The 14,516-nt window shown below is 41.5% G+C and overlaps 1 protein-coding gene across 2 annotated transcripts in view; it reads right to left on the bottom strand.

The window, feature by feature from the left end:
- The window catches only part of RASAL2 (RAS protein activator like 2), a 392,722-nt gene extending 382,312 nt beyond the window's left edge, over positions 1-10,410 (bottom strand). For both annotated transcript variants that reach the window (XM_043923124.1, XM_043923125.1), the window contains exon 1: positions 9,562-10,410. In XM_043923124.1, the coding sequence (XP_043779059.1) occupies positions 9,562-9,763 (202 nt within the window). In that variant the 5' untranslated portion in view covers positions 9,764-10,410. The remainder of the gene's footprint in view (positions 1-9,561) is intronic.
- Positions 10,411-14,516: the final 4,106 nt, after the last annotated feature.

The raw sequence follows: 14,516 nt of genomic DNA, 5'->3' as shown, positions 1-14,516 counted from the left end.
CTAAAAGATCCAACAACCCAATAAAAAAGGGCAAAAGATATGTACAGTCACAAAAAAGGCTATATTTAAAGGACTCTGTATGATACTCAATCACACTTAAGGTAAGATTTGAAAAATTAAAACTATGGCAATTTTTTACTTTTTAGATTGTCACATTAAAAAATACTTGATAATTCCCTATACACGAAGATGGGCACTTTCATACATTGATGTATTAGTAGCTTAGTTGTGTCTGACTCTTTGCAATCCCATGGACTGTGGCCCATCAAGCTCCACTGTCCAAGAAATTCTCCAGACAAAAATACTGGAGCAGGTTGCCATTTTCTTCTCCAGGGGATCTTCCCAACCGACAAACTGAACCTGGGTCTCCTGCATTGCAGGCAGATTCTTTACGGTCTGAGCCACCTGGGAAGCCCCATACATTGGTGGAGAAATATAAATAGGTACAACACCAAAGAAAAGCAGTTTGGGAGTATCTTTCAAAATTTTAGAAAACACATGTCTCTGACCTAGCAATTCCATGAATTTTTGTTATACACAGCAAAATGGTTTATTTTCAAGATTATTTATATACTACCACCTGTACCAGCAAAACTCAGGGTTAAATGATGATTCTTCAATGCATCAAGCAGTCATAAAAACAATATGGAACCAGTTTACGAATGGACAGGAAAATATATCCAAGATACAGTGATAAGTATGTGTGGCGGGGAAATACAAGGGAGAATTAACACAAAGTGTGGATCAATTCCTATAATGGGTTATCATTTCTGTTTAAAAAAAAAAAAAAAGGAAAAAAGCATACACAGAGTAAAAACTATACTATCAATTCAGATACAAAACAATTAACAACAACCAGCTTCAGATCCCCCCAGAACACCAGACCAACTTCCTTTGGGGGCCTATTTCAGCCATTTCATTAACCTCACACACACACACAAAACTTTTTTGACGATGCAGCTTGTGGGACTTCCACCCAGGGACTGAACCCACGCCCTTGGCAGTCAAAGCAGTCCTAACCAATGGACAGACAGGGAATTCTGGACCCTGAATTTTTTTTTTAACCTAAATTCCTTGGATCCTACACTTAGCAGAATTTTTTATCTATCTATCTACTTCTAGGGGCTTCTGAGATGCTACCAGTGGTAAAGAATATGCCTGCCAAAGCAGGAGAAGAAAGGGACATGGGTTTGATCCCTGGGTCAGTAAGATCCCCTGGAGAAGGAAAAGGCAACCCACTCCAGTATTCTTGCCTAGAAAATCCCATGGACAGAGGAGCCTGGTGGGCTACAGTCCACAGGGTCACAAAGAGTGGGACACGACGGAGCATATCTACTTCTACATACATGAGACAGGTATGGAAGGATACACAAAAATTTCAAACAGTTATTGACTGTGTGTGGGGTTGAGGGGACAATGATTGCTTGCCAGATGCCAAGTGAGGGGTGAGAGGCCTCATGGTATATCCTTTTATACCTTTTGAATTTTGAAAGAAGGAAATATATTACCTATTTTAAAATTAAATTTAAAAATAGAAATATATTGGAAAATTTTTAAACATTTTCAAAGCCAAAAGGAAATACACTATCAGAAAAAAGTGTGATATAAAATAGATGTAATATGATACCAAATATGCACAAATGAATATATCTGTATAGAAAAGACTGAAATAAAATACAATAAAATATTAAAATAAGAATTATCTCTAAGAGGTGGAATTAGAGCTGATTTTAATTTTCTTCATCTTTTCCTATAACTCCAATTATTTACATTAAGCATGGCTTACATTCATAATTAGGGAAACAGTATTAACTTTTTAATGATATGAATCAGAGAGATTAGAAATTACAAGGGAAGATATAATATAGTTACAGGTATTATCCAGGGTTCTAAGGGTCATAAATGAAATATTCAAATTTCCTTAAAACACCCCTCCAATCACAGAATAAAAAATTTAGGAAGAGACCTCATCTGGCCTCTAGTCCACCTCTAAGCCCACCACTAAGAGATTATTCTTAACCTCCTACTTTGTGGATGTTTTGACCATTTTTGTTTTCTGTTACCTAGGTAATGGTACTTCCAGCACTTCCCTTAAAGACTGTGAAACTAACAATCTGGTATTTCTCACTGACCTTCAGCTTTGAAAGGCCATCTCCCTAAGGAAAAGCAGTAAGATCTAGAAGCTAAAACAGGAGGCTGAGGAATCTGCGGTTAAGAGTTCTAATCCTGACAAACTATGGAATTTGTCTCCAGTTTGGGGAATAAGCTAAATTTCCTGAGCCAGTTCCCTAACCGAGGAAACTTAAGATTATTTAGCAAAATATTTAGAACCACCAACTTTTTAACTTTTCACACTATTCTGAATATTTTGTTTTCATGCCTTATGTTAAAATTTTTCCTTTCTAAATTTTCACTCTCCCAAGGAGTATCTGCAAGTAGTACCAATCTCTTAGACCCAGCTATCTGGGCTTCCCTGATAGCTCAGTTGGTAAAGAATCCGCCTGCAATGCAGGAGATCCCCGTTTGATCCCTGTGTCGGGAAGATCCACTGGAGAGGGATAGGCTACCCACTCCAGTATTCTTAGGCTTCCCTTGTGGCTCAGCTGGTAAAGAAGCCGCCTGCAATGCAGGAGACCTGGGTTCGATCCCTGGGTTGGGAAGATCCCCTGGAGAAGGGAAAGGCTACCCATTCCAGTATTCTGGCCTGGAGAACTCCATGGACTACAGTCCATGAGGCTACAAAAGAGTTGGACACGACTTAACAACTAGACTAAACAACAATACCTGCGAAGGACACAAGGTGAACACAACTTGAGCCATGCTGAAGATAACTTATGGGGAAATGAGAATGCAATCAGTCTCTAAACTGGATCCTCATGACCAAAACAGCCGCAGACAACTAATTAATGTAACTAAACACTGGGTGAAGGAAGGTAAAACTCAGGCTTCTAACACCTGAACCCTGCTGGTAGCGATAAGATGATCACTACTATGTAACAGCGCAGCAAGTGAAGTTTTTTTGTTTTTTTTTTAATGCCCTCAAGGGCTCCATTTTTCTTTCCTTCTCTTTTTTTTCCACTATATTCCCACTAACCCCACTGAGCTGGGCCTCAGGACGTCCTTTTTTCCCCTACTATTTACATATCATGTACTTCTTAATGGCTTCCTTCCCACTAGAAAACCAACCACATTAAACTTGTAAAGGGTTCTCTACCAACAGGTCTTGAGCAGCACTTGATAGCCTTTGGGAAGAAACACATCAGAGTGCAGGTATCCCTCTGCCAAGGCCGGGTGAAGCGGTTTCAGGAGGGCCCTCAGCACACCTCTAACTCCTCCTCCTGGTTAACAAGACTGAACACCTCTCTAGTTACTTAAAAGTGATTCCAACAGGGCAGGACAAGGGAGCAGACAGCTGAATTTTTTCTGGATTAACTCAGTCATTAGTTGAATGCTTTTTTGTGGTTCACCTACTTAAAAGGTGATCAAACCACTTTGTGCTACTGAAGAGGACAACTGCTAAGAACAATTACATAAACCCTCCACTTTAATTTACCTCATGCTTCTTTCTAATGAAACGAAGTGTTAGAAACCACTGCCTTGCCACCATTTCCTCAGTAATCTCTGTAAAGCCTACTTTGCCATATGAATCCCTTTTCTTTTCCTTAACAAATTAGAAAAAAATTATTCCATTCAACATAACAGGACACAACTGTACATCATTTTTCAAGGGGCATGCACTGAATCATATTATCTGAAAAAGATTATTATATTAATATATTGCATTAATAGACCTTATATTAATATATCTGAAAAGATTATCTAAAAAAGATAAAGGCAATCCTTAATTATTTGTTAAACATTTGTTTAATTTAAAAATTAAATATTTGTTTAAACTATTCTCAGATAAACAGGGGCATTCTAGAATTTCATTTTATTTACTCCAGAGAATGTATATAGATCCTCAATTCCATACCAGCAATTCCTAAATCCAAAAAGCTCTGAACACTTTCTTCATAACTTCTCTAGCAGTAAACTGACCTACAATGACATCATACTATATATAGTCTTATACCATACTTGGTGTGAATATTCATGTATTTAAATTGCAGAACTACTAACATGACTGATTCTTGGAAGTTTCTCCAGATACCCCAGGGGGCTTATGTCACTGTATATATACCATATTTTCTAAAATCAAAAGTTTTGAATTCTGAAACACTAGTTCAAACGGTTTTGGAAAAGAGATTGTGGATGTACAATTTCTGTTCTGTAAAAATATTTTCGTCTTTTGAAAATGAAATAGAATGGATAACCAACAAGGACCAACTGTATAGCACAGGGAACTCTGCTCAATGTCATGTGGCAGCCTGGATGGGAGGGGAGTTTGGGGGAGAATGGATACAAGTATATACATGACTGAATCTCTTTGCTGTTCACCTGGAATTGTCACAAAATTGTTAACTGGCTATACCACAACACAAAACAAAAAGTTTAAAAGAAAAGAAAATGAAATCGCAATGAACCAACATGATAGAAGGTATAAAAATACTAAGATACTATACAGAAAACTGTCCACCATCTGTGACATTCGTAGAATACATAAGTTAAATGACTACACAAATTTTCTCTCAAAGGCAAAAGGGGGATCTATTTGAAATCAACATAATTTAAAATAAACATTATATACCTAGGCCTTCTTGAAAGTTTTAACTGCTGTGGAGAACTGTCTACTACTACTGTGCATAAAATGTATTGGAGATCACAGAAAATTAAGGTGTCAACACTCAAAGTCAATGTGCCATCCTTGATGTGCCATGCTTAATATCCCAAGATTCCTAAAACATTAATACTGATGTGTAAAAGCTCAATTAATAGCATCTGAGGAAATTAAAACACTTAAAGTAACATGAATATGTTTAGGGATATACTGAGTACGTATTTACTGATTTTTCTTCTGGCAATCAATTAGCTAAAGCACGTAAAACTTTTGGTCTTGGTTGAGCAATCTCATTTATCTACATGTTAATACAAAATAGGAGTCATGGGGTGCATATTTAAGATGTGTAAGAATGAGTGATTTGCTAAGAATATTCAAAGTGAATTATGCTAAAAACATGCTGTGTAAGGCCAGTTGAGTTAGTCACAACTAATTCATACTGCATCAAAATAAAACAACTTCCTGGACTTGTTACTGGTTGCAACATTTTAAGTAAATATAGAAACATTCTCTAAAATTTCAAGAAAATATACTTTTTAAATTAAAACACCATCCTTTAATTGGCGAAGCATAAAAACAATATAATTTACTACAACCAGGTAGGACTCCTGGTCCCTACCAACTCATATCCAGTTCATGAGAAACTCTTACCAAAGTCTCAATGCCATATTTCTAGAACTGTATGATATTTGATACAGCATTATTAATTCCCTTTTTCTTCTGCTTGCTGAAACTGTACCAGTCTTTAGAAATTTTCCAGGAGGTCTCTATCAGTCATTAATAAACAATGTGCCATATATTAGCTTAATGGTATACAATAATGCTGATGTTATTTATTAACTGAATACTTTAGATAAGTCCTGCCCATACTACGAAAACAATATGGTTTCTTGGTGACCACTTCATCATGATAATTGCATTTCCCTTCTAGTTATTAAAGAGCACTGCTGTGCATACACTTGCAGACCTGTTGTACTGATGGGTGCAGAACTCCAATGCTGCCACGGCTAGAGACCGGTATCTTAAATTTCCCCCAAATACTGTCCTTCACTCATCATCCACTCATGGTAAAGTAGTTAATTTTAACGTCCTCATTGTTTACCAGAAAGCACAGACAGTGGGGCTGGCTTCGCCGCTCCCGTTTCCTTTTGCTGGGCTGCTGAGCTTTTTCAGCCAATTGACTTCGCTTTGAGGCTATAAATATCTGAAAAATGTTCTGCATTTGATGCTCTTGGATTCTGCATCCATATTTAGCTGTTTGTGGCATGCCTTTGTTTAAGCTAGCCTACCACCCATACAGTCAGTCAGGTTGAGATCTGGATGGTCAAAGGACAGATGGATCAACATTCAACAGACACTGACTTACCATGGGGGAGGCATCAATCTGCTAGACACCGTGACAATGAAGGGAGTGGCAAGGCACGAATACAAAGATCAACAAGACAGACAGACTCTCCGGTGTCAAAAATTTCATAGTCTTGACGGGCATGGGCACAACTTACAATAACAGTGGAAGAAGACAAATGAAACATTTTACAGCTAAAAGAAAATGAAGAACAGCATGATTTTCTCTTAGTCCTATCTCAAAGATGTGCATTTGTTTGTGTTCTAAATATAGATCCACATATTATAAAGCTCTGAACATATTCCAAAAAAGTTTTCACTCATAACGACACACAAAACTCTGGATATAAGTATTATCTACCAAAGAGCCAGACCTATCAGTAGCAAACTCAAAACGGTGTCCAGTCTTCAAATTTTGTGAGGCAAACTAATAAAATATTGTTTTTAAAAGTTTCTGTAAATAAATAAAAGTTTCTGTTAAAATATCTGAGGGGTGGGGGTAGTTCTGTTTCTGTTTGCATACTGATTTCACACATAAGTATATTGCAGAGGATGTGAGCCATAACCAGAAGCCAACAGCACTTAATACAGCTCTTTACTTTAAACCCTATCTTTAAAGCTCACATGGCTATTTTAGGTCAGGTCTCAAAACTGAATGAGCTGGATCTGAGACCCCCATCCCCACCTTCCTATCTTGTGAAAACATTCCAAACAAATATACATTTGCCCTCAACATTCCTTCTTTCAAAACTCAGTTCATTGACCTTTTGATAAAAGTGCTCCCCAGAAACCCGACAGTCATGATTTAAATGCATTAGAGGCTTGCCTGATGCCTGGCCTCAAGTCAGTCTGGAAGCGGGAGACCAAGTTGTAGGTAAAATAACAGGGCAGGCCATAGAATCAGAGAACTTTAAAGTTAAAATATACCATAGATACCAATTACTCCAGACTCCACATTTTATGTAGAACCTAAGCACATGGACTTAAAATTACTTGCCCAAAGTTAGACAACAATTTGTGGCAAAGCCAGAATGAAAACCCAGGTTCACAATCCCCAGCTGCATACTCTAGACTAGTTTCTGGATTTCTTTAAAAATCATTTGAATACATTTATCAAAGTCTCTTCCAGTTGTGTAAAACAACCTTGATGTTCCAAAACAACCAGGATTTTGAACACACAAAACAAACAAACAAGAAAATCAAAACAAACTTTTCCAAATTGACTTTCTACATTCTATTATTTTTGCATCAAAGCTTTCCTAAGAGCTGTACAATAGGCAACTTAAAAACTAGCCAAGGATATAGAAAAGTCAAGAATCATTAAGATAGTTTTAGAATATTCACATCAAACTAAAGACAATAAAGTAGTATCCAGGATGAGCTGCCTTAGAGGAAGGAAAGTAGCAGTACTAAATAGTAAATAAAAACTATTTCTGGTTACTTGATAGGGAAGACAAAAAAGCTACAATATAGTAGAAAGTCTGCAAATTAACTCCGAAATGCAAATTATATATGTGTTTGTGAGAGAGAATACACATGTCTATGTATTTAAGAGGGCTTCCCCGGTGGCTCAGATGGTAAAGATTCCGCCTGCAATGCGGGAGACGTGGGTTCGACCCCTGAGTTGGGAAGATCCCCAGGAGGAGGGCATGGCAACACACTCAGTATTCTTGCAGGCTACAGTTCATGGGATTGCAAAGAGTCGGACACAACTGAGCAAATAAGCACAGCACATATATTTAGGAAACAATATATACATACACACACACATATATATACATACACACAAACCTAGGCCTAGGAATGGACTACAAAAACAAGCACATTCATTTTATGGGTTACATTCAAAGTACAAAGCTAACATTAGGTCTAGAAAACCCAGACAGAACTACTGAATTGTCATATATACATATTCTTGCAGTAACAAGGCTAACTTCATACAAAAAAACAATACGCAAAAGAAGTATATAAGAAAAGATAGGACAGAATAGGAAAAAGCTGTAACCTCAATATACTCTAATTCAAGTTCAACTTCAGATTTTCACCAACCTTTGTTATAAACCATCGGCTAAGTAGGACTAGCAGGTGAATGAAAAATCAGGCACTAAAGTTTTTAATCTGCTGAGAATGAACTGGATGACCTTGCATCACCTCCCACTTCTTTGCTTTACTTCTTTCAGTTAACTAAAATAACATCAAGAAACATTTACAAACAGCCAGCAAAATACAACGTTCCTGCATACATAAATCCTTTAAAATTGGCTATAAAAACTGATGGATTTTTAGAACTGCAAGGACCATTAAGAGATTATTTAATCCAACCCACTCATTTTACAGACAAGGAATGAGAGGTCAAAAAAGTGATCTGATCCGCTTCAAATCACATAGACACTTAGCAGCAGAACTGAGACAAAAATTCCCATCTCTGGACTCCTAGTTCTATGATCTCTCTGATAGTGATAGACAAAGTCTTGAAATCAACTAAACTATCCAGGAAGACAACTTCAAAGTCACCGTCACTCCTGAATAGTAAACACATAACCTGCGCAGGATGGGGGGGAAAAAAGCCAAAAACACATAAAGTAATTGATCACTATAGGCTTAGATGCACATGACTGCAGGATAACACCTTAAACTTGTGTTGATCTCAGGTGCTTCAAGTTTGCCATCTTATACTCAGCCACATGACTAATGTCTTTTATATCCCTGTGAGCTAAGTGATAAACACCTTGACGTTTCAATGATTTGGAAAGCCACAGCTCAGTCCTGAATGCCAGGCTATAAATCTTTGGGCTACAGGTTTTCAAAACCAGCATGGCTTAAACGCTGCCACAGGCTTGCCCTTATAGAATCTCATCATTCAGTTTTAATTAAAGAGGTGGTTACTAGGAATGCAGAAAGGGAAAGTTTCAGTGTGTTCATCACTTTTTAACTTGCTGAGTAGCAATCCAGTCACTTTACAAAGAGCACCAGAAACAATAGTGCAATCTGAAACAATCCACACCCCTTGGACTAAGTGCTTGCCTTTGGAGAGTGAGGTTCAGAAAGAGGTTATAGAAGACAGACTGTTCCCCTCCCCAAATAAATACTTTTGATTTTTACTTGATTATCTTAACCTCCACTAAGCTTTTTCATAATATCTTGGTTTGCAGTCTTTGCTTACTCAAGACTGATTGATTTCCTGGTGTCGTCTTCTTGAAGATCGGGTGACACTTCCCTTGAAATAACCACCTGAAAATTAAGGCTTCATATCCCAACTCCACCTTAAACTTACTAAAGGTACCTGAAAAGGTCCAAAGACCAAACTGAGTCACATCTCTCTCCTCAAGTACTAGCTGAAGAAACTTGTCAGAAATACACCCCCAGGACAAAAAGGGATGTGGGAAGCGGACCCAGGATGGATAGGGACTGAGAATGGATGGGGCTGAGACCTGGGGAATGCATTTCTGCCTGACCAAAGATAAGAAACATCAGTCTCTAAGACGGCCTTAGGTCCTTACCGTACACGCGGACCCAGCTCTGTTGCTGGCACACGGACTCCAGAAGGATCCGATCCAACATGCCACCGGCCATGGCCCCACTGACCGGGACAACCGCGTCCAGCTCCTCCGGGGGCAGCGGCGAGTCGGACTCCAGTCCCGGGAACATCTCTGGCCAGGACAGCGCCTCCGCGGCTCCTCCGGACGACAGGGAGAGCTCCATGGTGCCCCGGAGGGACAAGGCGGCGGCGGCGGCGGGGCGGGCGCGCGGCTCCGCGCCCTGCCTGCGGAAAGGGGAGGCGGAGAGCGCAGCAGCGGGGGCACGGACCCGAGCGGCAGCCGGCGCGGACGCGGCTCACCTCCTTCCCCGCCGCCCACTGCCCGCGGCTCGAACGCTGCAGCCCACCTGCACCCGGGAGGCGGATCCAGCGTGGCCCCGGGCGGGGGGTGGGTCCGGGCTCAGGTGTGGGTCCCTCCCGGGAGGAACGTGGAAGGACCCGGGAGAGGCGGCTCGCCCGCCGGCCCCCTCGGAGCCGCCTTCCTGTGCCCCCGCCGGCGTCTCCCGCGGTCCGAGCGAGCCGGGGCTGGGGATGGAGCGGGGCCGGGCAGGGCTGGGCTGGGGGCGTCGCCGCCAGGGGCCGCCCCCTTTGACCGGCTCCCGCCGCTGCCGCCGCGGCCGCCGCTCAGGGGCTCCGAATGTCCACTCCCTCAGCCTGCGGGGAGGGCGGTGGCCCCGGGTTCTCGCCCGCCAGTCTTCAGCACCCTCCCCAGGAATGACCCGGCCCGCCCCCTAACTCTCAGGCCACGGCTCCCGCCGCGGCTGGGGCTCCGACTCCGATTCCGCCGCGGATCCCACAAGCCCGGCAGCCGCGGCGGTGGCGGCGGCAGGCGGCATCCCAGGGTGATAGGCCGGAGCAATCGAGGGCCGAGGGCCCAGCCGCGTGTGCGGAGGAATAACGACGCGGAGGAGGAACTGCTGCCGAAGGCAGGAAAAATCGGACACCGAGTTATTCATCCAGCCAGTACCGCCTACTTCCCAAAAACTCTCTCCCCGACCGCCCTACAGTGCGTTTCCCGGTCTCTCCGTCTCCCCAGCTGCTGCTTGAAGTGGAGCCGGCGTGAAGAGGCGGGGAGGAAAAGGGATGCGGGAAATTTAAAAAGAAAGGAAAAGAACTTCCCTTTCCCCTCTCCCCCCTCTTCCTACCCTTTTCCTTGTATGTATGCATTTATGTCTATATTTATTTGGACCGACGTTTCTTTCTTATTGGACGGAAAGATTGGAGAGGCTGTTTTATTTTACAGTCACCCTAGGGGAAACGCTTCCTTCCTTCCCAGAGAGTAGAGTTGGCAGCGGGGTCTGGGATTGTGGAATTGTGTGGGATCCGCGCTCTGCGCCCTGTCCGCGCTAAAGCTGGACTTGTCATCGGTTTAGAATAGCATGGCTCAGAAGTGTGGTGTGGATGGATGGACGGGCCTCGCAAGCACATGAAATGCTCAAAAGCCCAGAATTAGCTAAGCATATTTCTCTTTTTTAGCCTTTGATCTTTGTGCAATATCTTGGCTTTTTTTTTTCCAAATCTTCTAATGACATCTCTTGAGTTTTATTTTTGGTCTATTTGTAGACTGTCTCCCTTGACCTTGGGTTTAATTTTATGCCCACCCAAAGCGATGTTATTCACCAATTCAGCTTTAAGAGTGGCTGAAAAAGTAATAATCATTTTTAAACTGAACAGTAACAACTTAAAAGTGTCTTGCACATAGTGCATCTCCAGTAGTGTTTCTTGAACATGGCTATGTAAAACTGAACAAGGGTTCCACAAGTGTGTGTGTGTGTGTGTGTGTGTGTGTGTGTTTTCTCTTTTTGGAGGGTTTTGTTCTGTGTTTTCCCCCTGTTCCTCTTTACTTAGCACAACAAGACTGGTCTACAAGGAGACATTTTTGCTTTCTGTATTGTTTGAGTTTATCAAGAGCTATGAGGACACGTTTTGTCATTTTCTCCAAACTCGTATTTAGAGTAATAGTGCCTCATAGCAGAAAGTAACCTTGGAGAGAATCTGATCCTGCTTCTTGCTTAACGGCTGAGAAAACTGAGGAACAGTCATGTTAGCTGGCAAAGCTTCAATGATAACTGGTTACTTCAGCTTGGAACCCTTTATGATTAAGTTTGTTGATATGTGGCTTGGCGATGTATTGAAGTGATCATTTCCAGTATCTAGAACCCTGATTTCTTACTATCTAACTCCATTTTCAGACTTCCTAGTCTAAGCATCAGATAGCTCAGTGTTTGGGTGAACAAAAGAAAGTGTTGATTTAGAGCCTGCACGGAGCAGAACCAGAGCATTTTTAGTTACATTAAATTGCTGTTTACGTCATGGTAACAAAAGTCAGAGAGCAAGGAAGTAATGGGCATCAGATGTACAAATTTGAACACCTCTTTATTAGTCAATATATAAGGAATTTATTTACCCTAGGAGTTATTTCAGAGCAGCATCAGAAGTGCTGTATGAAACTCACAGATTCTTTTTTCTCTTTCTAGCCTCCTCTCTAATTGGCGTCATTCATTCTTGAGCAGAAGAAAAAGCTTTCTACCAATCCCCAATAATCCTACTTTCTACATCCAGATTTCCCAAATCCCAATTCCTGCTTCACTTCCCCATTCTGACCCCAGACTGGCTTCAGTAGTTCTCTAGTTGCTTACATAATAGTATGCCTGAAATTTATCTAATGTTTATAACTTAAAGAGATAATACTTTCACAACCTGAAAAATAATTCTATGAGATAAAGCAGAACCAGTATTTTTTTAAATCACCATTTCGCCAGTGAAAAAAATTGAAGCATAGACGTCTATTAAGCAACCTACCTAAAGTAACATAGCTAGTTCATAGATTAAAACCCTAACTTCCTAATTTTTTACCTCACTGATGGATCTGGATTCCTTCAGGGTTCCCCCCCACCACCACCACCCTACCTTTGGCAAATGTAGGATTGCATCACCAACCCAGTGGACATGAGTTTGAACAAATTCTGGGATAGTGAAGGACAGGGAAGCCTGGCATGCTGCAGTCCACAAGGTCACCAAGAGTGGGACACGTCTTAGCCACTGAACAACAATAACCCCACTTTGGCAGGTAGAATTGTTCTAACAGTTGTAGAGCCAAAAGTAAATATTTCATGGCTTTTGTAAATTTTTATCACTTAAAAATATTGAAGAAAAATCAAACAAGCAAACAAAAGTGATAAACTAATTTGCATTGCTGGGAGGCAGTCAATCCTACTTGAATTTATACCAGTGGTATCTGCCTGGTGCAATCCCAGATTTTAAAGTGAAGATAAATCCTCTGCTGTTAAAGTCTTAATTTACATTGTAGTTTGCAAACAGGCCTTTGTGTGTGAAATACAATAGAGTTAATGTCTCATTTCCCTGCCTGCCCTACCCCCTTCTCCTTTTTCTTCCCTCTAGATCCTCTGACACAAGGTCTCAGAGGTGATCTACACATTTATTGTCAATGGAATTCAACTCTAAGAATCTAACCCCAAACTCAAAACCGGAAAGAACTAAAAAACTGGGGAACTGTGGAGAAGAAAAGATAATAAGTTCCCCTGATCATACTCTGAAAAACAAAGCCTGGCAATAACCTGAGATTTCAAAAGAAAGAAGCCTTGGTTTCTGCGTGCCTGCATGCTCACTCAGTTATATATGACTCTTTGCAATCCTGTGAACTGTAGCCCACCAGTCTCCTCTGTTCATGAGATTTTTCAGGCAAGAATACTGGTATGAGTTGCCATCTCCTCCTCTGAGGATCAAATCTGCCTCTCTTGAATCTCGTGCTTGGGCAGGTGAATTCTTTACTGCTGAGGCACCTGGGAAGCCCCTCTAAGTACACGTTATCAATACAAAGAAGAAATGAGGATTTGGAATCTTGACTGTCAACCTGAGGACCAGGTACACAACCAATTTTCTCCTCTATTCATCTGTCAGAAAACACAGAACTTCCCTGGTGGTACAGTGGAAAAGAATCTGCCTGCCAATGGAGGGGACCCAGGTTTGATCCCTGGTCCAGAAAGATTCCACATGCCAAGGAGCAGCTAAACTCACAGGCACAAGCAGCTACTGAGCCTGCACTCTGGAGCCTTCAAGCTGCAACTACTAAACCTAGGTGCCTACAGCCTGAGCTCTGCAAGGAAGAGTAGCTCGTGCTTGCTGAGACTGGAGAAAGCCCTCTCACAACAACAAAGACCCAGAACAGCCAAAAGTAAATTTTAAAAAAGAAAACACACACGCACACACAAAGAGGCTCCCTCATCACAAATGCCCTTAACTCTTTTCTTATAGCCAATTCCTTCTAGGCAGACTAGACACTAGCTCTAAGGCCCTAATCCCCCAAGCAGTTATGCAACTATGGTTCACCAGGCACTCCCTTTCAATATTCCCTTTCCCCTTAGACACAGTAATGTGGCACTCCCTTGATTATGTTCTATAACACTGACCATGCCCAGTTCATCAAAATGGAAGAATTTAGATACTTCTCAAGATTCTGTTGTCCATCTTCCTCCTGCCTCACTCTCCAATTGCTTGGTAATCTTTTCACTTGGAGGATTTCAGCTCCTTCACTTAGAGAATGTTGTCTCTAAGATACCATCTCCAGCTGCATCCGCAGTACTGAGGTGCAGTCAGGATGTGGAAACATCGAACACCTCCACTAAGATATGCATGCTCCCTGTACTTCAGACACACTGCATGAAAAGGGAATTCTTTCCTGGTTTCTCCTGCCCAAAAACCCTTCTCTTGAATTTCCTTTTTATGTTAGAAGTACTAGTAGGTTCTTAAACCTGGAGTTAACTTTGAGTCCCCTCCTCCGTCCCTAGCTTCCATAAATCCAACCCATTTGGAATACTTTCCATTCCCACTGACACCATGCGAGCTCAAGATTATGCATTAACTTTTTAGCTGTTCTCTTTCCGCTGAGATCTTTCT

Source organism: Cervus elaphus, chromosome 14, assembly GCF_910594005.1.
Source record: "Cervus elaphus chromosome 14, mCerEla1.1, whole genome shotgun sequence".
Taxonomy (NCBI): domain Eukaryota; kingdom Metazoa; phylum Chordata; class Mammalia; order Artiodactyla; family Cervidae; genus Cervus; species Cervus elaphus.
The sequence above is the reverse complement of the archived record's forward strand: the minus strand, read 5'-3'. Positions and strand labels throughout refer to the sequence as shown.